Source organism: Scyliorhinus torazame, chromosome 1 (genome assembly GCF_047496885.1).
Source record: "Scyliorhinus torazame isolate Kashiwa2021f chromosome 1, sScyTor2.1, whole genome shotgun sequence".
In the NCBI taxonomy this organism is placed as follows: Eukaryota; Metazoa; Chordata; class Chondrichthyes; order Carcharhiniformes; family Scyliorhinidae; genus Scyliorhinus; species Scyliorhinus torazame.
This window is the reverse complement of record NC_092707.1, coordinates 46,424,058-46,446,081: the sequence shown is the minus strand read 5'-3', so window position 1 is coordinate 46,446,081 and position 22,024 is coordinate 46,424,058. Positions and strand designations below refer to the sequence as shown.

The 22,024-nt window shown below is 46.5% G+C and overlaps 1 protein-coding gene across 1 annotated transcript in view; it reads right to left on the bottom strand.

Moving 5' to 3' along the window:
- Positions 1–200: 200 nt before the first annotated feature.
- The window catches only part of LOC140401834 (proline dehydrogenase 1, mitochondrial-like), an 81,840-nt gene continuing 60,016 nt past the window's right edge, over positions 201–22,024 (bottom strand). The window contains exons 6-14 of the mRNA XM_072489826.1: positions 21,847–21,963; positions 20,663–20,742; positions 15,501–15,579; positions 7,555–7,647; positions 7,055–7,201; positions 6,414–6,589; positions 5,500–5,598; positions 5,083–5,171; positions 201–4,593 (exon numbers count right to left, since the gene is read on the bottom strand). Coding sequence (XP_072345927.1) covers positions 4,406–4,593; positions 5,083–5,171; positions 5,500–5,598; positions 6,414–6,589; positions 7,055–7,201; positions 7,555–7,647; positions 15,501–15,579; positions 20,663–20,742; positions 21,847–21,963 — 1,068 coding nt within the window. The 3' untranslated portion in view covers positions 201–4,405. The remainder of the gene's footprint in view (positions 4,594–5,082; positions 5,172–5,499; positions 5,599–6,413; positions 6,590–7,054; positions 7,202–7,554; positions 7,648–15,500; positions 15,580–20,662; positions 20,743–21,846; positions 21,964–22,024) is intronic.

Genomic DNA, 22,024 nt, shown 5'->3' with positions numbered 1-22,024 from the left:
CAGTTCAAATTAAATAATTCTGCAGCGTATCTGTTGTCAGAATGGACACATTAAACGTGTCCTTTTTTCAAATGTCAAGGGGCCTGCTGTGTATTTGCACCATTGGTTTTGAATTGTTCAGACAGTTTAAGAGTCCGGCACGTTTTGTCGGTCGCTTGGTGAACTTGAGCATTTAAAAACAAAACACGTCGTAAGCAATCTATAGACAAATAGATTTATTGAAAACCGGAACACACAAAAGATAAATCAGTCAAAAGCATAGGAAAACTGTTAAAAAGTTAAAAGAAACCCCATAGCCATCAGGCTTCCCAAATAGACACCAATCACTCCCTTCCTCCAGTTTCAATAATCTGATGGCCGAGTGATCTCCCCTCGCTGTAGGGCTGACACTAGGCACCGTTCCATTAGCAGCCAAGACACGTAATCAAACTTCACCTCTAACGGCACTATGCCACGGGCATGTTAAAGAAAAATAATTGTAACTTCACAACAGTTCCACAGACATTCTGAACTGATAAAAGTCCTTCAATGAGTAAGAACTTGCAACAGACTTGCAAAAGTACAGGCTTATCAAAACGAGTGGTTAAGAGTCGGATATTTTCAGAAGGTAATTTTGCTTCTCTTATTTCAGAGTTGTTGAGCCACGTGTCTCTCTCTCACCCGGTCTCACAGTATATTCCCAAACCTTTCAAATTAACATTTAATAAGTCCTCCGAAACATCAATCTGTTCATTGAATAATTCAGGTGACAGCAGATATTTCAAACATTAGTTAATTCTTTCCCTTCAGTCACAGAAACATGAAATCTCCCAATTCCTAGTCAAATGGAGCAGTCCAATTCATGATTTTTGTGATCATCTGCAAAGACAATACTCTCCACAAAAGAAAAGGGACAAGGCACCAGATACTTTCCTATGGCACAAAGGAGCATGTAACAGCAACAATTCAGCATCCAGGTCAACAACAGTGCAGCAGTGATTCTGTGTGGTAGTGGTTCTCAAACCATGGTCCCAAGGGGTCTACGGACTTTCCAAGGGGTCCACAAAATAACGTGCAAGTGCTTTCCAATGAATGCTTGGCCTGCAGTCAAGCTACGTGGGCCAGAGGGAAAGGATCGCAACATGGACAGCACAGATTGGACTGGCTTGTCTCACCTCCGAAGGAGCTCGGAAAGAAACATGAAGGTGGTCACCTCTGCAACCAAATGTCAAAGTAAAAGACAGTTTATCCAAATAGCATTATTAAAAACATGCTTTTCATGCATCCCTTGCATGTTCTGTTATACAGGCACATTATCCAAATTCTGGCTGTTGAAAACTGGCCATTTTTCTCTCCGGGGAGTTGGGCGCTATTTCTTGGATAGAGTGCGGGAATGAAATGGCCATTCTCGGGCTAATCCCAGTGGACAGACTCAGCAAGCGCTGTGCACACAGAGCACCAAGGTCCATTGCTTCCAATCCCCCACCATCCCAAATCAACAGAGCGGCGGCGCCAGGATTCTCCTCCATAAAGGTTTGCAGTGTTAGGGCGATGGAGCTGCGTTCCATGTACTATGCACAGATTTCCGACAGAATAAAACATTTAGCACAGTTGCCTCAAGGCACCAGTGACCTGTATTCGATTCCAGCCTTGGGTGACTGTCTATGCAGAGTCTGCATGCTCTCCCTGTCCAAAGATTAAATTATGGGGTTATCGTGATAGGAGTATAGTGCTCTTTTTAAAAAAATATAAATTTAGAGTACCCAATTCATTTTTTCCAATTAAGGGGCAATTTAGTGTGGCCAATCCACCTAGCCTGCACGAATTTGAGTTGTGGGGGCGAAACCCATGCCATCACGGGGAGAATGTGCAAACTCCACACGGACAGTGACCCCGAGCCGGGATCGAACCTGGGACCTCGGAGCAGTGAGGCACCAATGCTAACCACTGTGCCACCATGCTGTGATATAGTGCTCTTTGAGGGTCAGTGCAGACTCAATGGGCTAAATGGCCTCCCTCTACATTGTCGGAATTCCCTGATTAGCAGACTCATTTGGCAATGTTTGAAAATAACTCCTGGCTCCAGGAGCAGGCGCCATTAATGCCTTCCAACTGGGATCCATTTCTTTTCTCCCAAATCCAGGAACAGGGGTGAGATTCTGACAAGCAACCTTGAACCTCCATCAAAACAGCCCAATTCTAATGGTGGATCATCCAAAAATTCAGAATCCAACATAGAGGGGGCTGGATGTTAGTTGGTGAAAGCGCCTGTCTTGTAAACAGGAGATCCAGAGTTCAAATCTCAGCGGTGCGTTTCTACATATATGTTCGACATTTCATGATGCAAGCTGACAATTTTGGGCGGCACAGTGGTTAGCACTGCTACCTCACAGCTCCAGGGGCCCGGGTTTAATTACGGCCTGGCGTGACTGTGTGTGTGGAGTTTGCACGTTCTCCCCATGTCTGCGTGGGCTTCCACCGGGTGCTCCTGTTTCTTCCCACAGTCCAAAGATGTGCAGGTTAGGGGGATTAGCCACGCTAAACTACCTGTTAATTGGAAAAAATGAATTGGGTACTCTAAATTTATATTTAAAAAAGAGCACTATATTCTCTCTCAAAGGTTAGGTGGGGTTACTGCGTTATGGGGTTAGGGCGGAGGCATGGGCTCTTTCAAGGGCCAATGTAGACTCGATGGCCTGAATAGCCTCCTGTTGCACTGTCAATTGTATGTAGGCATGTTGGATACCCAACCTGTTAGATAGTAAGGCCTGGGCTTACTGATCCATTTGAAGTAGAGTCCTTCAACCAAAAATATTTACGAACCACTGCCTATAGTGATTAGGCTTACGTCCCGCAACCCCGCCTCAGACCCTCTTCTCTCTACTGCCGACAATGAAATTCTTCCTTGAAATGCATGATGGAATGGTATAGCAGGAATTATCCTTTACATATGTGAGTGGCTGATGGGACAAGTTCTCCGAATGAGTGGAGCTTTTCGCCACTAATATTATTCCATTGTCACATAAGTCACCAAAACATCTGCCATCGTTTTGTTGTAATCTGTAATATGGCCTCCGAAGGTGAGACACTCCGTCACACACAAAAGGGTGACGGCCAGCGTTTATTTGAATATTATCCATGTGGTGTACGCTCTCTAAACCTGCTGGGCCGATCTTACTAAAAGCACTTTGCAGTATTTTAGGCAGCCTCCAACACCTTACTTTAAAGGGAAATGGTTGATTTTTCCACTTAACTGTTTAATGCGCACGGAACTAACCTGCATCTCGCCACCCATTCACCAAAAATGGAGCAAGTTGGCTCTGTAACTAAACAAAAGGATAGCTTCTCTGCAGGTTAGCTGTGTGTGCATTAAACAGTTTACCAGTCCTTCGGCAAAAAAAAAAGGTATTGTGGCACAGTGGGTAACGTCCCTGCCCCTGAGACAGAAGATCCGGGTTCGAGTCCCACTCCAGGACTTGATGGCTATGGGAAGTGTGTTCATAACTTGGCCAAACACAGGTGGAGTATCAACCTGTAAATCCTTCCAATATGCCAATGGCAGATGGCAAGAGCAGGTACAGAGTGTCTCCTGGTCAGTCATGCTTTACATGGAGTGGTGCCCCTCAAGCTATAGTCTTTGGTGACAGGGCAGCGACCTGCTCCATGTAAAACTAGCTGCGGAAACAGACATAAGCACGTGTGCTTTGTCTGCCTCGGCCATTAGATGTGTGAAAGCTTCAGAGTCTAACCCATTTACGAAGCAGAGCAGCCCAGCACTCCTCGCCAAAACTGATGGAAGTCGTCAGGCTAAACATATTAGGGGAGGGGAACTTTTGTCCTGCCATTGCTACTAAAACGAAAAACATTAAGGAACACATGTGGCAAGTAACAAACCTATGCTGTAAGTCAGAGAGGAAGGCAAGAGGGAAGCTTCCAGGAGAGGCTTCCAGCTCATCCGACGCAACATTTTGAAGTGCAACAGCAGCAGCCCCAGAAATTTGTACAGTGTCTACATTTACCTGTGGTTTTTCCATCAAAGTCACACAAAATGAGAAGGAGAATTTCCACCACCCAACTCCTTAATACCAGTCAGCATTTTTTTTCCATATGTATATAAATATCTTATGCCATATTTTTAATTAAATATTTATACTACCAAAACGTCAACATATCCAGTAGGCTCTGGATGGGTTGACAGTCTACAAGGCAAGGGCTGAACAATTGTATAGAAGAGAAAGGGTGTCAAGCTTTGTTTGAGGGAAAGACTGGCCCCAAAGCAGAGTTCCTTTAATCAAATGACAGGAGGCATCCCCTCCCCGGCACTATTGAAAGACTGCATTAACATGGGGAGACCATGCCTCCTCTCCCATTCATTGTGGCCACCTCCAAATCCAGACTGCCAGGTCCTCCTCTTGCACACACCCGTCTAATATGCAGCTTTGAATAGGTCCCCCTTCAAGATCCTGCGTTTCAGCTCATTCCATAAGAGTACCCGTTCCCTTTGGGTTCCTGCCACCATGCCCCTGTTTTCCTGTGCACGCCTGGACAGGTAGGGCAAAACCTCTTCCACTGGACCATAGGGGACATATTTGTACACTGGGTACCCAGCTTGGCCTGTGGAAGACAGAAAAAAGAGGGTTAATTTAAGAGAAACACTCCCTGCAGCATTGGTAAGGCCCAAAGTGACCTTATTCCAGATACTTTGGGATTCTTAAAATCCACAATTTTAAATGAGTTCTGAACAGGCTCCAGCAGTTACCAGTTGGATAACATTACAGCTTCCTGACCGCGTCAGAGAGTTAAACCCAGCCATGTCTCCCAGCACCCTTTATGGACACCAATGCCCAATTTTTCCAAGCAGAAATAAACTTTAGGTTGCACCACAAATTATCTTCCATAATCTCAATGGATTACCATTTCTGGAACATATCCCAGGAAGTGGGAAGCACTAGAGGTTAGGATCCAACACTGGGATCCCCAGGAAAAGGAACACCCCACACCTGAGTAATGTTCCTGGCGGGGAGCGTACCTGGACGCTGGATTGACTGTGAGGTTCTGTTACCCAGCCGTTAATTTCGTATCATTTATTTCTCGTTCACATACCAAGGGGGAAGCTGATCTGATCAGACATGCCCAGCAATTGGCCAAAGTAGATTTTCTTAGAAGACGGATGTAGTCCAAGTTCGTGCATTCTGTGAGGAAAAGAACAGTAGTTAGTAAGTAATTAATAGAAATTCAAACGGGCACATCTTGAGGTTAGATTTACTTCCTGCAGAAGCAGTAGGGACAGTGGGATGTCTAATCAATCAGGTCACAATCTCAACAGATCCCCTCTGTTCATTAACACCTTGATTATGGATTCCACAGCCAGGCTCAAGGACACGACTGATATCACACGATCCAAGACATCAAGGCAGGATTCCCCCTTCTTTAACGTAACCACATTATCCCAGAATTCCTTATCCCAGAATCACAATTCAGCACCCAAAACGGTGCCATGGTCAAGCATTCCCCCATTACCTGCGCAGTGTATATGCAACGGATTTCTCATTGTGCGAGGCCACCATTACGTTGGCTTTCCTATTCACTTTGATTTCATCCAGGATGTAATCCAAGCACCTGAAATGACAACAGCAGAAGGTCAGAAACTCCAGTATCCCACACCCGCCCATCAGGTACAAGGACAACACAGTAACTCACAGGTGTAACCAAACTGCACGGCGACTTCATTGAATGGCAGCAGCATGAGCGACACGGTGGTACAGTGGTTAGCACTGCTGCCTCACGGCGCTGAGGATCCGTTCGATCCCGGCCCCCTGTCCGTGTGGAGTTTGCACATTCTCCCCCCTGCCTGCGTGGGTCGCACTCCCACAACCCAAAGAGGTGCAGGGTAGGTGGATTTAACATGCTAAATTGCCCCCTTAATTGGGGGGAAAAAAATAATTGGGTACTCGAAAAAAAAAGTGTTTTAAAAAGGCAGCAGCAACCTTGGAGGAAGTCCTTCTCCTGCATTCTACCATATCATTGAATTGCTGTGTGTGAGAGTGTGAATGCGCACGAGAGTGAATGCGCACGAGTGAGTGCGCGCATTTTCTTTAACATGACATGACTAGTTGGTTAATCCACAACCAAGCCATAAGACTTGGCAGTGCCAGGTAACCTGTCTTAAACAGGCCACAGTTCCTCCAAGCAATAGTCAAAATACTCCTTGCTGTTGAACCAAGACGTGTGTAACATTCATCTGCAGAAACTTCCCAAGACTTGTATAATTATTAACATTCCTTCCCGTCAACTAGTGCAATTATGGTGATCTTCCTATGCAACTGCAAGGAGCCCCTCTCATCAATGTAGAGATAGACAGAAACTCCTCTCACTGCAGGGGCATAAACGAGCTTGCTTCATTCCTCTTGCACAGTAACAGAAAGGATCCCTACCGGTGATACACGGCATTCGTGTCTTCATAGGTTTTGTTGATGGGATCCTGGTATCCAATCTCCTTGGCCCGTTTTCTTTCCTGGGCCATGTATGCACCCCTCACCAGCTTTGCTCCAAAGTACCAGTTTTCGCGGCGGGACAGTTCCACGTCCATAGTTACATTATCATAAGCATCCTGGGGGGATAGAAAGGAAATGGAAAACAATCAGTACAGCTTTGGTGAAGCCTTAGGAATGCAGTTCAGTGACAGAATCAGCCAGTGTCAAATTGGTTGGTTCAAAGCTTGGTTCACGTTCCCCCGCCCCTTACTCTGCTACTGGACACTCTGCAATCCTCTGGGGTGCTCAGACCTCCATTTGAACTCCTTATCTCGCTTCCTAGGTGAGGTCTCAGTTGGTAGCATACTTGGAAGGAGCAAACAGCTTAGAGCTCTAGTCCCATTTCATGACTCAAGCACATAATCTCGGATGGCACTTCTGTGCCGTATTGAGGGACGGCTTCACTGTTAGACATGCCATCTTTTGGCTGAGGCATTAAATGAGGTTCACTCTGTCCTAAAGATCATCCTTCTCCTCCTCCTTACCTGCATGCACCACCCACCCCCCCAAAATCTCCCCACCTCTCCCGCCCACTGCCTTACCTTCAGGTAGCACTGGTAGGTATTGAAGATGACGGGCTTCTCGATGTTGAATTTCCGCTGCATCTCCAGGGTCAGTCTGCTGATAGCCGGTTGGAAATAGGTCTGCTCGGCATCGATCATGAGGCGGACCCTCTTCTTCAAGGCTTCCTGTGGAGAGCGAGAATGTCAATACATGATTATTTTCACCCCGAATCGCAAGGGGCTGGAACATCTCCATGCTTCCCCGCAGCACAAATAAAACGCGAACTGCACCGGAGGTCGTCATACAAAGCCATGTCTTTGGCTGCTTCATCTTGAAGTCGGCATCTAAATTCATACAAATTGTGGTCACTGGCTTACTGACTTGAACACAAACGAGGGTCTAAGTAGAGAACATTTGTGTGGGAGAAATACAGGAGGCTGGGAAACATGGCCATTGCGGTTTAGATGATCCGAGCGCCCCTGCCACACCGTTAAAACACTTCCCAGCGGAACTCCCTGTGCTCTTTGAACTCTCTTACCTTTGCCAGGACATCCATTCTCTGCAGCATCCTTTTCATCTGCAGCTCCTCCTCCTCGGTGAACTGGAGGAGAAGTGGTTCAATCTCACCCGCCTGCAAGGAAATTACAACCAGCCGTTACTCCAATCGTCACAGCCGTTTCTTGGCTCGGATGTGCAGGTTAAAACAATCGCAAGATGCCTGCAGCAACTGCACACGAAAATAACTTGTATTTAATATAGCGCCTTTAATGTTGCAACACATCCCAAGATGCTGCACAGGGGTTCGCGAAAAAGAATTGCCATGGAGTCAAAGATAGGTTAGTTTGGGCCAGGCGGTCAAACGCTTGGTCAAAGGAGGATTTTTTTAATGTAAAGGAGAGTGTAAAAAGAAGAGGAAGATAGAGACGGCATTCCCAAGCTTAAGAACCTAAATAGCGAGGCGTGCAGTCAGGCGTTACTGCTGCCACAGATGTGACTCCAGGGTGCTGTGTTGCCTCGCTGGTGCCAGGGTGAAGGCTGCTACTCCGAAGGAGGGTCAACAGTTGGAGAGCGTGATTCAGATTGGTAGAAAGAGGGATGAGGTTCTGCAGCAAGAATTCTAGGGAGCTAGGTAGCAGATTGAAAAGCAAGACCTCAAAAGGCTGTAACCTCCAGTGGTGTACCGCAGGGATTGGTGCTAGTCGTAGTGTACAATAAATGATCTAGGTGGCAATTAATGTGGGGGGTTATGATCAGCAAATTTGCAGATGACAAAAAAATTGCTGGTGTAAATACTGAGGAGGGAAGCTTCAGATTACAGGCCGATAGAGAGAGGCTGATCAGATGGCAGAACAGTGGCAAATAGAATTTAACCCTGAAAAGTGTACGGGGATGCATTTTGAGAGGACCAACAAGGCAAGGGAATACACAATGAACGGGTAGGATGCTAGGAAGTACAGAGGACAGAGGGACCTTAGGGTGCATGCCTATAGATCTCGGAAGTCAGCAGGACAGGTAGAAATGGCGGTTAAATAGGCATATGGGATACTTTCCTTTATTAGACGAGGCATAGAATAGAAGGTTATGATGGAGCTGTATAAAACGCTCGTTGGACCACATCTTGAGTACTGCGTGCAATTCTGGTCACCACACGATGGCAAAGATGTGATTGCAGAAGAGATTCACCAGGATGTTGCTGGGCTGGCGCATTTCAGCTATGAAGAGAGGCTGGTTAGGCTGGGGTTGTTCTCCTTACGGCAGAGGAGGTTGAGAGAGACCTGATTGAGGTGTGCAAAATTATGGAGGACATAGATAGGTGGAAGAGTCCTTCCTTTTATTTATTTTGTTCCCAGTTCTTTCATTTTATTATTTATGGTCTGTGGACACATAATCGTAATGTATCTTTAAGCAGAAGAGTGCTTGCCAGGACAGCGTGTTCCTAGGTTTTGCACCTTGGAGAGTCTTAGGAAACAGCTTTGGAGGCAGTTGGTTCGATTGGTTGGCTAGGGACAGTGTTCTGCCTGACAACAGTAACTAATCGGTTCTGCTGATGCTTTCCGAGAACTGGGCAGAAGTGATTAGACCTTGGAAGAAGACCTCTCTCGCTTGACGAAGTGACTTAACTGCTTTATTTTTGTCAAAAAACCGTGGGAGTGCCTGGCACATTATGCTGTAAACATGAAATGATCCTGAATCTACAGAGAAAGTAGACAACCTTGCCAGAGAAAACCATCTCAAGCCTAGAAGGAAGTGCAGATATACACACACGTATATATGGAAGAAGTAAAGGCAGGGGCTTTGGAAACGGGGTAGTAGATAGTCAGCTACGTTTTTATGTCAGTTTAATTATAATACTGCAGCTAATATAAAGTTGCTTGTGTTAAGGTTACAAACCTGGGGACTGCAGTTTATTGGGCTCAGCCAAGAACCTCGGGTATTTAAAATAAAATCTAATTTTATCTGTGTTGCGACTCCGGGTCAAGGAGGGCAGGAATTGACCTTGCACTAGCCCAGGGCGTTGTGACAATAGAACATAGAACATAGAAAATACAGCACAGAACAGGCCCTTCGGCCCACGATGTTGTGCCGAACCTTTGTCCTAGATTAATCATAGATTATCATTGAATTTACAGTGCAGAAGGAGGCCATTCGGCTATTTGAGTCTGCACCGGCTCTTGTAAAGAGCACCCTACCCAAACTCAACACCTCCACCCAACACCAAGGGCAATTTTGGACACTAAGGGCAATTTACCATGGCCAATCCACCTAACCTGCACATCGTTGGTCTGTGGGAGGAAACCGGAGCACCCGGAGGAAACCCACGCAGACACGGGGAGGATGTGCAGACTCCGCACAGACAGTGACCCAAGCTGGAATCGAACCTGGGACCCTGGAGCTGTGAAGCAATTGTGCTTTCCACAATGCTACCGTGCTGCCCTTAAGAACAAATTAATCTACACTATATAATTTTACCATAATCCATGTACCTATCCAATAGCTGCTTGAAGGTCCCTAATGTTTCCGACTCAACTACTTCCACAGGCAGTGCATTCCATGCCCCCACTACTCTCTGGGTAAAGAACCTACCTCTGATATCCCTCCTATATTTTCCACCTTTCACCTTAAATTTATGTCCCCTTGTAATGGTTTGTTCCACCCGGGGAAAAAGTCTCTGACTGTTTGCTCTATCTATTCCCCTGATCATCTTATAAACCTCGATCAAGTCGCCCCTCATCCTTCACCGTTCTAATGAGAAAAGGCCTAGCACCCTCAACCTTTCCTCGTAAGACCTACTCTCCATTCCAGGCAACATCCTGGTAAATCTCCTTTGCACCTTTTCCAAAGCTTCCACATCCTTCCTAAAATGAGGCGACCAGAACTGTACACAGTACTCCAAATGTGGCCTTACCAAAGTTTTGTACAGTTGCATCATCACCTCACGGCTCTTAAATTCAATCCCTCTGTTAATGAACGCGAGCACACCATAGGCCTTCTTCACAGCTCTATCCACTTGAGTGGCAACTTTCAAAGATGTATGAACATAGACCCCAAGGTCTCTCTGCTCCTCCACATTGCCAAGAACTCTACCGTTAACCCTGTATTCCGCATTCATATTTGTCCTTCCAAAATGGACAACCTCACACTTTTCAGGGTTAAACTCCATCTGCCACTTCTCAGCCCAGCTCTGCATCCTATCTATGTCTCTTTGCAGCCGACAACAGCCCTCCTTACTATCCACAACTCCACCAATCTTCGTATCATCTGCAAATTTACTGGCCCATCCTTCAACTCCCTCATCCAAGTCATTAATGAAAATCACAAACAGCAGAGGACCCAGAACTGATCCCTGCGGTACGCCACTGGTAACTGGGCTCCAGGCTGAATATTTGCCATCCACCACCACTCTCTGACTTCTATCGGTTAGCCAGTTCGTTATCCAACTGGCCAAATTTCCCACTATCCCATGCCTCCTTACTTTCTGCAGAAGCCTACCATGGGGAACCTTATCAAATGCCTTACTAAAATCCATCTACACTACATCCACTGCTTTACCTTCATCCACATGCTTGGTCACCTCCTCTAAGAATTCAATAAGACTTGTAAGGCAAGACCTACCCCTCACAAATCCGTGCTGACTATCCCTAATCAAGCAATGTCTTTCCAGATGCTCAGAAATCCTATCCTTCAGTACCCTTTCCATTACTTTGCCTACCACCGAAGTAAGCCTAACTGGCCTGTAATTCCCAGGGTTATCCCTCGTCCCTTTTTTGAACAAGGGCACGACATTCGCCACTCTCCAATCCCCTGGTACCACCCCTGTTGACAGTGAGGACGAAAAGATCATTGCCAACGGCTCTGCAATTTCAGTTCTTGCTTCCCATAGAATCCTTGGATATATCTCGTCAGGCCCGGGGGACTGGTCTATCCTCAAGTTTCTCAAAATGCCCAACACATCTTCCTTCCTAACAAGTATTTCCTCGAGCTTACCAGCCTGTTTCACACTGTCCTCTCCAACAATATGGCCCCTCTCATTTGTAAATACAGAAGAAAATTACTCGTTCAAGACCTCTCCCATCTCTTCAGACTCAATACACAATCTCCCACTACTGTCCTTGATCGGACCTACCCTCGCTCTAGTCATTCTCATATTTCTCACATATGTGTAAAAGGCCTTGGGGTTTTCCTTGATCCTACCAGCCAAAGATTGTTCATGCCCTCTCTTAGCTCTCCTAATCCCGGTCTTCAGTTCCCTCCTGGCTATCTTGTATCCCTCCAACGCCCTGTCTGAACCTTGTTTCCTCAGCCTTACAGAAGTCTCCTTCTTCCTCTTAACAAGACATTCAACCTCTCTTGTCAACCATGGTTCCCTCACTCGACCATCTCTTCCCTGCCTGACAGGGACATACATATCAAGGACATGTAGTACCTGTTCCTTGAACAAGTTCCACATTTCACTTGTGTCCTTTCCTGACAGCCTATGTTCCCAACTTATGCACTTCAATTCTTGTCTGACAACATCGTATTTACCCTTCCCCCAATTGTAAACCTTGCCCTGTTGCACGCACCTATCCCTCTCCATTACTAAAGTGAAAGTCACAGAATTGTGGTCAATATCTCCAAAATGCTCTCCCACTAACAAATCTATCACTTGCTGGTTCATTGCCAAGTACTAAATCCAATATTGCCCCTCCTCTGGTCGGACAATCTACATACTGTGTTAGAAAAGCTTCCTGGACACGCTGCACAAACACCACCCCATCCAAACTATTTGATCTAAAGAGTTTCCACTCAATATTTGGGAAGTTAAAGTCACCCATGACTACTACCCTGTGACTTCTGCACCTTTCCAAAATCTGTTTCCCAATCTGTTCCTCCACATCTCTGCTACTATTGGGGGGCCTATAGAAAACTCCTAACAAGGTGACTGCTCCTTTCCTATTTCTGACTTCAACCCATACTACCTCAGGGTAGTAGATAGGGTAGATAGGAAATAATTTGCCCTTAGTTGGGGTCAATAACTAGGAGGCATAGATTTACAGCAATGCGCAGGAGATTTAGTGGGGATATGAGAAAAACCTTTTGCACTCAGGTGATAGTGGGAATTTGAAACTCACTGCCTGAAAGGGTGGTAGAGGCAGAAACCTTCAGAACTTAAGCATTTCGATGAGCATTTGAAAATCCATAGCATCCAAGGCTACGGACCAAGTGCTGGAAAACAAGATTAGAATAGATCGGTGATTGGTGGCCAGCACAGGTACGATCAGGGTCAAATGGCCTCCTTCTGTATTGTAAACATTTGGTGACTCTGTGATGCAATAGGAAGCTTCACTTCACATCTCACTGAACAATGGTGAAGAAAAACAGATGGAGCTTAACCTGTATGTAGAGGATAGATATTGCTGTCCATTAAGTCAAAATCTTCCAGCAAGCAACATGGGGGACAAAAAATAAAGAACTTCAAATCAAAAACATGCAGTACAGCTTGGTTAAAAAAAAAACAGGAAGAAAGGCGTCAAGGAAAGATCACGCCTCATCAAGATACAAGAGTTTCTAAAACTCATGGGGCTTGAGGTAGAAAAAGACTCTTAACAACATCCAGAGGACTAGAAATTTGGAATAGTTACCTCATTCTGCTTGGACCTGTGCCCCTTCAAATTATGACCTTTAAAATTCTGGAGTGGGAGAGGGTCTGAGGGGTCTTACCCTCTCACCTTCAGAAGGGTTGTGGAATCTGGGAGAATACTAGAGCAGGAAATTCTGCTCACATGGAACCTGTGCCGGCTCTCGGCAGGGATCGGTTCCACTATTGACTGAAAGGAGATCCAAAGCCGACACTGGATTAGTTAAGCAACCCTGGAGGAAGCAATTCCTTCATTCATTCTTTACAGACAAGGTGTTAAACAACTGGAACCAGATTTCGGTTTTCCTTCACTTCCTGTGGGCCATTCTGACTGCTGCCAGGTGAACTGGGGTGGTGAGCACTGTGGCACACATTGCAAGTGTGAGGCACCACTTCAGTTAGAACATAGAACATAACAGCACAGTACAGGCCCTTCAGCCCTCGATGTTGCGCCGACCTGTGAAACCACTCTAAAGCCCATCTACACTATTCCCTTATCATCCATATGTCTATCCAATGACCATTTGAATGCCCTTAGTGTTGGCGAGTCCACTACTGTTGCAGGCAGGGCATTCCACGCCCCTACTACTCTCGGAGTAAAGAACCTACCTCAGACATCTGTCTCATATCTATCTCCCCTCAATTTGAAGCTATGTCCCCTCGTGCTAGACATCACCATCCGAGGAAAAAGGCTCTCACTGTCCACCCTATCCAGTCCTCTAATCCTCTTGTATGCCTCAATTAAGTCACCTCTTAACCTTCTCTCTAACGAAAGCAGCCTCAAGTCCCTCAGCCTTTCCTCATAAGATCTTCCCTCCATACCAGGCAACATTCTGGTAAATCTCCTCTGCACCCTTTCCAATGCTTCCACATCCTTCCTATAATGCGGCAACCAGAATTGCACGCTACTCCAAATGCGGCCGCACCAGAGTTCTATACAGCTGCAACATGACCTCATGGCTCCGAAACTCAATCCCTCTACCAATGAAAGATAACACACCGTACGCCTTCTTAACAACCCTCTCAACCAGAGTGGCAACTTTTAGGGATCTATGCACATGGACACCGAGATCTCTCTGCTCATCCACACTGCCAAGAATCTTACCATTAGCCCAGTACTCTGTCTTCCTGTTATTCCTTCCAAAATGAATCACCTCACACTTTTCTGCATTAAACTCCATTTGCCACCTCTCAGCCCCGCACTGCAGTTTATCTATGTCCCTCTGTAACTTGTGACATCCTTCCGCACTGTCCACAACTTCACCGACTTTGGTGTCATCTGCAAATTTACTCACCCATCCTTCTACGCCCTCCTCCAGGTCATTTATAAAAATGACAAACAGCAGTGGCCCCAAAACAGATCCTTGTGGTACACCACTAGGAATTGGACTCCAGTCTGAACACTTCCCATCAACCACCACCCTTTGTCTTCTTCCAGCTAGCCAATTACTGATCCAAACCGCTAAATCTCCCCGAATCCCATGCTTCCGTATTTTCTGCAGTAGCCTACCATGGGGAACCTTATCAAACTCTTTACTGAAATCCATATACACCACATCAACTGCTTTACCCTCATCCACCTGTTTGGTCACCTTCTCAAAGAACTCAATAAGGTTTGTGAGGCATGACCTACCCTTCACAAAACCGTGTTGACTATGTCTAATCAAATTATTCCTTTTCAGATGATTATACACCCTATCTCTTATAAACCTTTCCAAGATTTTGCCCACAACAGAAGTAAGGCTCACTGATCTATAGTTACCGGGGTTGTCTCTACTCCCCTTCTTGAACAAGGGGACAACATTTGCTATCCTCCAGTCTTCTGGCACTATTCCTGTAGACAAAGATGACTTAAAGATCAAAGCCAAAGGCTCAGCAATCTCCTCCCTAACTTTCCAGAGAATCCTAGGATAAATCCCATCCGGCCCAGGGGACTTATCTATTTTCACACTTTCCAGAATTGTTAACACCTCCTCCTTGTGAACCTCAAGCCCTTCTAGTCTAGTAGCCTGAATCTCAGTATTGTCCTCGACAACATTTCCTGTGTGAATACTGACGAAATATATTCATTTAGCACCTCTCCTATCTCCTCGGACTCCAAGCACAACTTCCCACTACTGATCTTCCCTCCTCGGTGATTTGGGGTGTGGATCTCCAGACTTAGGCGAGGGTGGAAGACAAGTGCATTAGTGATGCTGGTCTCAGGCGAAACAATCCACCAAGCTCTAAGCTAAAGACAGCAACGTGGCAGTGGTTACCACCCTGATTTACACAGGCATCATTTTGACACAAAATGTCCCACACAGGCCTCTCACAACCCTCCCGATCTACACATTTGCTCACAGTAATAAGTCACGGTTCCGCACCTGGTTTGGAACTACAAAGAGCTTGGCAACTTTTGTGCGGTTGTCGATCAGATTGTTCCAGTCCAACAGGTCAACAGTGCTGAAAACAGGAGAACAACATATACAAAAGTCAATACTATGATAAAATATGCACCCACGTCAGCAACCTGACACAAACAAATAGTGAGCACACGCGTGACAAATTCCCCACAGGACATGTGCACCAGTGATCCAAAATGGATGCCATTTTCATTATTTTCAGCAGTTCTTCTGCTACCTCCTCCCATGTCAACCTCCTTCATTCTCGTCGTGCAGACATGCAGTTTCAGCGATACCATTTCTTGGATACTAACAGCCATTACAAATTCACCCAGGGAACAAGTATTCATGAGTGGCAGATAACATTTTGTGGCGAGTTGATACACTTGGGAGGAACGGGGAGAGGTAATATAAAAGATAATGTGGGTGCAGGAGCAGAATGATTAGAGGGTATAGGTGCACACAATATTGTAGATGATAGGGCAGATTGAGAAAGTTATTAATAAAGCATACAATAGCTTGAGCTTTAGAAATAGGAGCCATAGAGTACACCAGCAAGGAAGTTAAGGTGAACATTTATAAACACCGGTCCGTCCTGAACTGGAATGTTGTGTCCAATTCTGGGCACCAGCCTTTCGAAAGGATGCAAAGGCTTTAGAGATGGTGCAGGAAAGATTTACGAGATTGGTTCCAGGGGATTATATGCGTCATATAACATCAATTATATGTAAGAAGTGGGGCGGTTCTACTGGGAGAAGAGAGTCGAACTTCAGTGGTAGGAAAACTATTGGAAAATTTCTTAGCGGCAGAATTAAACTCCACTTGGGGAAGCAAGAATTCATCAAGGTTAGTCAGCATGGCTTTTTCAATGGGAGATCATGGCTTACAGATTTGCTTGAATTATTCGAGGAGGTGACTAGGTGTGCAGATGAGGGTAGTGCAGTTGATGTAGCTTGCATGGACTTCAGTAAGGCTTTTGACAAGGTCTCGCCTGGGAGACTGGTCAAGGCGGCAAGAGCCGATGGGTTCCAGAGCAATTTGACAAATTGGATCCAAAATTGGCTCAGCGGCAGGAGTCAGAGGGTGATGGTCGAAGGTTGTTTTTGTGACCGGAAGGCTGTGACCGGAAGGCTGTGTCCAGTGGTGTTCCACAGGGATCGGTGCTGGGTCCCTTATGGTTTGTAGCGTACATTAATGAAATGGACATGAATGTAGGAGGTATGATCGGTAAGTTCGCAGGGGACACAGAAATTATCGGCATGATAAATAGTGAGGAGGAAAGTCTTAAGTTACAGCACGATATAGATGGGCTGGTTAGAAGGGCAGAAGAGTGGCAAATGGTAACCCTGAAAAGTTTGAAATAATGCAATTTGGGAGGATTAACAATGCAAGGGAATACACAATGAATGGTAGGATGCTAGGAAGTAGAAAGGATCAGAGGGACCTTGGTGCGCACGTCCATAGATCTCTGAAGACAGCGGGACAGATAGATCAGGTGGTTAGAAGGCATATGGGATACTTGCCTTTATTCGCCGAGGTTTTGGATACAAGAGCAGGGAGGTTATGATGGAGCTGTAGAAAACGCTGGTTAGGCCATAGCTGGAGTACTGTGTGCAGGTCTGATCGCCACACTCCAAGTAGGAAGGGCGGGACTCGCCGTTCCCCGATGCCGATTTTGTAATCGACGATCGGGCAGAGAATCCTTTTTACGCCCAAATTGGGGGTGGTGCCTGTTTTCGGATGCCCCGCCCCCTCCAAAACACCGTCATCAATGAGTACGCCGAGTACCGTTGGGACGACCTCAGGACGTTACTTGAAGGCCCTCCCCCAATGCGCCAGGTTCCCGCCCGCATGGTAGGCGGGTGGTCTCAGCAGTCGGGAATTCGGCGTGGCGGCTGCGGAATGTGTCCAGCGCCGCCAACAGTCGGGCGAGAGCCGTGCTGCTGTATGGCGCAGCCGCGGACCAGGCAATTCTTCAGCCGTTTATATCAGGAAGGTCGGTGCGTTTTACCTGGTGTGGCTGCAACCCCTCACCGGTCGGAGAATCGGTGCTGGGGCTTCGCTGATTTTTCCCACTTAAAAAGGCCACAGATTCTCCAGATATAGCCCCAAACTCGGAGAATCCAGCCCGAAGTGTTTGCACTAGAGAGGGTGCAGAGGAGGTTCCCCAGGTTTCGCCTGGGCAGGAGCGCAGGAGCGTTTCAGCTATAGAGACAGAGTAAACTGGGGTTGTTTTCATTGGAACAGAGAAGGCTGAGGGGGGACCTGATTGAAGTGTGTTAAATTCTGAGGGGTATAGGTAGAGTGGATATGAAGGAATTTTTCCCCTTAGCGGAGGGGATCAAAGATTTAAGGTAAGGTCCAGGACGTTCAGAGGGGACGTGAGGAAAAACGTTTTCACCCAGAGGGTGGTTGAATTCGCTGCCTGAAAGAGGGGTAGAAACCCCATAGCATACATGGCTACAGACCAAGTGCTGGAGAAGGGGATTAGAGTAGGTAGATACTTGATGGCTGGCACAGACACAATGGGCCGATTGTCCTCTTTCTGTGCTGTAAAAACTGACTCTAGGTGTTCAAAATAATGAGGGGTATAGGAATATAGGGGATATAGAATATAGATAGAAACGGTTCCCATTGACAGGAGGGTTAGGAATAAGACAACGCTGATTTGATGGCGATCAGCAAAATCACCAAAGATGACATGAGGAAATGCTTACGCAGATCTGAAACGCTGTGTCCAAGTGTGTGGCGGAGATGGATTCATTCGTGGCTTTCAAAAGAGAATTGAATGAGCTCCTGAAGGGAAGGAAAAAGACGGGGCTATGGGAAAAGGAGAGAGCGGGACTAGTTAAATTGCTCTGGGGAGAGCTAGCGTGATCAGGTCAGGCCATATGGCCTCGTTCTGTGCTTCAACCATTCCACGGAGTGTGTGAATCTGGACAAGGTGAGTCATCAGGCTATTCAGCCACACAGGAAATTAAATTCGCCCTGGATTCTGTCCTCATTTGCAATGTGGTGGAGTCATCGACATTTACAGCATGGAAACAGGCCCTTCGGCCAAGCTTGCCCATACCGCCCACAGTTTCTATTACCAAGCTAGTACCTTAAACATATGCCCTCTAGTTCTAGACTCCTCTACCTTTGGGAAAATATGTTGAGTATCTACCTTATTTATGCTCATTATTTTATAGACCTCTATAAAATCACCCCGAAGCCTTCTACACTCCATGGGAAAAAAGTCCCAGCCTATCCAGCCTCTTCTCAGATCATCAAGTACTGGTAGCATCCACATAAATCTCTTCTGCACTCTTTCTAGTTTAACAATATTCTTCCTATAATAGGGTGACCAGAACTGAACACTGTATTCCATGTGTGGTCTTACCAATGTCTTGTACAACTTCAACAAGACGCCCCAACTCCTGCATTCAATATGCTGACCAATAAAACCTAGCATGCTGAATGCCTTCTTCACCATCCTGTCTACCTGCGATTCCACCTTCAAGGAGCTATGAACCTGTACCCCTAGATCTCTTTGTTCTGTAACTGTCCCCAACTCCCTACCATTAACTGGATAGGTCCTGCCCTGATTTGATCTACCAAAATGCATCACCTCACATTTATCCAAATTAAACTCCATCTGCCATTCATCGGTGCACTTGCCCAATTGATCAAGATCCTGGTGCAATCTTATATAATCTTCTTCACTATCCACTATGCCACCAATCTTGGTGCCATCTGCAAACTTACAAACCATGCCTCCTACATTCTCATCAAAATCATTAATATATATAACAAACAACAGTGGACCCAGCACCAATCCCTAAGGCACACCGCTGGTCACAGGCCTCCAGTTTAAAAAAACACCCTCCTCAACCACCCTTTGGCCGCCAAGCCAATTTTGTATCCAATTGGCTACCTCACCCTGGATGAGATTTAACCTTTTGCAACAACCTACCATGCGGTACCTTGCCAAAGGCCTTGCTAAAGTTCATGTAGACAACGTCGACTGCACTGCCCTCATCTACCTTCTTGGTTACCCCTTTAAGAAATTCAATCAAATTGGTGAGACATGACTTTCCCCTGACAAAGCCATGCTGACTTTCCCTAATTAGCCCTTGTCTGTCTAAATGCCTGTAGATCCTGTCCCTCAATGCTCTCCAGTAGGTCTCACTGCGCAACAGCCAGGAGCAGCTGATTTTACCCTTCTCTGGTCCAGGGGTTCTCCGACTATTGATAATCCCCTTCGCTGAGATCAACTAACTCAATACAGACAGAACCTAGGGCCTTGCTGGCATGTCTGGAACAGGAAACACACTGGCTCACTAAACGTGTCCAAGAATGAGCTTCTCTTCTTGGCACAAAAGCCCAGGATTTGCTGCAGTGGAGTCGTAGTATGCCTCATTATTTAAATTTCCTCCCTCATCCTTTGGCTCAAATAGCTTTGTCCCACAAGTTGCTGGAAGTGTGAGCTGCTAATAAGGATGACAGGGCATCTGGACCCTGGGGAGAACAGTCCAGCTCCTTAAATCTGTTACTGAGGAATGACACAGAAGGAAACTGGATAAATTAGAGTCAAATTCGATACCAGAAAAAGAGAAAGGGAAGGAAGATATGAATGAGCAATGGGGGGGAAGAATAGAAAAAAGTGAACATTTAAAACAAAATTGAAAAAAACATCTGTAACAGCAATTTACTGCCTGCAGGAGTGACACTCCACATTTTCAATTACTACATGCCAGGTTAGCAGCCCTCGACAACAGGGGGGGGGGGGGTTTGTTAGGAGGGCGCACGTGCACAGGGCAACTGACCATCGCGTTAACAGAGTTCGACCATACCTGTCAGAATACCGGAGGATACCTCTTTTACGCTGGAGGATCCCCTCATGTGACTGATTGATAAAACTTGTTCACGCGCTACATCTCCTCCTGCACTTGAAAACTCGCACTTCCCCAAGTGGCCTTTGCGTGGGTGCCAGGAATCTCCCTCGTATCTCTGCTGTGTAATTAACGTTAATGTCAGCACTGCTGGCTCAGCCTATGAAACTTGCACAGAACATTCCAGAAAAGCAGAGGATGTCAGTAAACTGCGCCCACAGACGTAAACACAGTGAGATGCACAGAAATGTGCTTGAACGAGGTGCTTACCCAGACAGTCCAATGTTCTCTCTCGTAAACCAGTGGGTAATCTCTTCCAAGGTGGCTATGCCAAGTTTAGCCAAGCTCTTCTGTGACACAAAGCAAAGAGAAAATGGTTTGAATGTAGAGAATGGAGAAATTCATTCACTCAGGGTGGAGAATGGAGAAATTCCCCACACCAGGCCAAGGCTTTGCCTCCTTTCCTCGATACAAGAACAGCAGCCAGAAATTCCCTGAACCCTTATTTGCTGGAACAGCAGCGAGGTCAGGATTTGCCACCTCTCGCCCACCCTCAGCACCAAGATTTTCCCAATGCTGGCACGAGGATTTACATAAAGGGGGTCAGGAGCAGACCATTTTCACTCTCCCTAGATGTTTCCTATCAGCGGGGAAAAGGATTAACAACACGATTAACTCTTAATACAAAAATGAAGGCAGTGTTAACTATTGCCAAATCAGAAATTGGCACCGTGCCTTCAATTTGGGCAAGATGGACTGTGACAGCAGGTTGTTTGACGAGGGATATCATCGCTGTAGTTCCATAGAATCCCTACACTGAAGGAGGCCACTCAGCCCATCGTGTCTGCACTGACCCTTAGAAAGTGCACGTCACCCAGGCCCACGAGCCCACCCACTCCCCTGCCCCCCCCCCCCCCCATAACATCAGTTAACCTGCACATCTTTGGACGTTAAGGGGCAATTTAGCATGGCCAATCCACCTAACCTGCACATCTCTGGACTGTGGGAGGAAATCGGAGTACCCGAGGGAAATGCACACAGACACGGGGAGAACGTGCCAACGCCAGGTTCAATTCCACCCGAGGCTGGAATTGAACCCGGGTCGCTGACGCTGTGAGGCAGCAGTGCTAACCACTGTGCCACCGTGCCGATTGTGTTAATGATGTAACAATAGAAGCAGGTTGGTGGAGAGGAACAAGGGACAGACACCTGGCAGGTCCAGCCTCTGGCTGAAACTTCGAACCACCCACTTGGTTTGCACCAACTCAGGCCCCAGGAATAACAAAGATAACGGCAATGTCGAAAGTTGTGCACTGATGTTAGTATGATGAAGACAAGTCGTGGTCTGAGCAAGTTGGCACTGCAGCACAGTATGGCTGATAATATGCTATTTGCCCCTTTCTCCGCCCCAGCCATGCCCAAATGCTCCACCAAGCAGCCATCCACGCACTCACCTGCAGTCTCTCCATATCCAGCTTTGTGTCCACAGCAGCCAGACCACCCTGCCCCTGCTCAGCAGCAAGACGGCGAAAGAAACTGCGCCACTTCACCAGGACCTCAGAGAACTGGAGCTACAAAGACGGGAGAAAAAGCACAAGGCTTGCAGAGGGCTGACAGAACACCAGGTTCAAT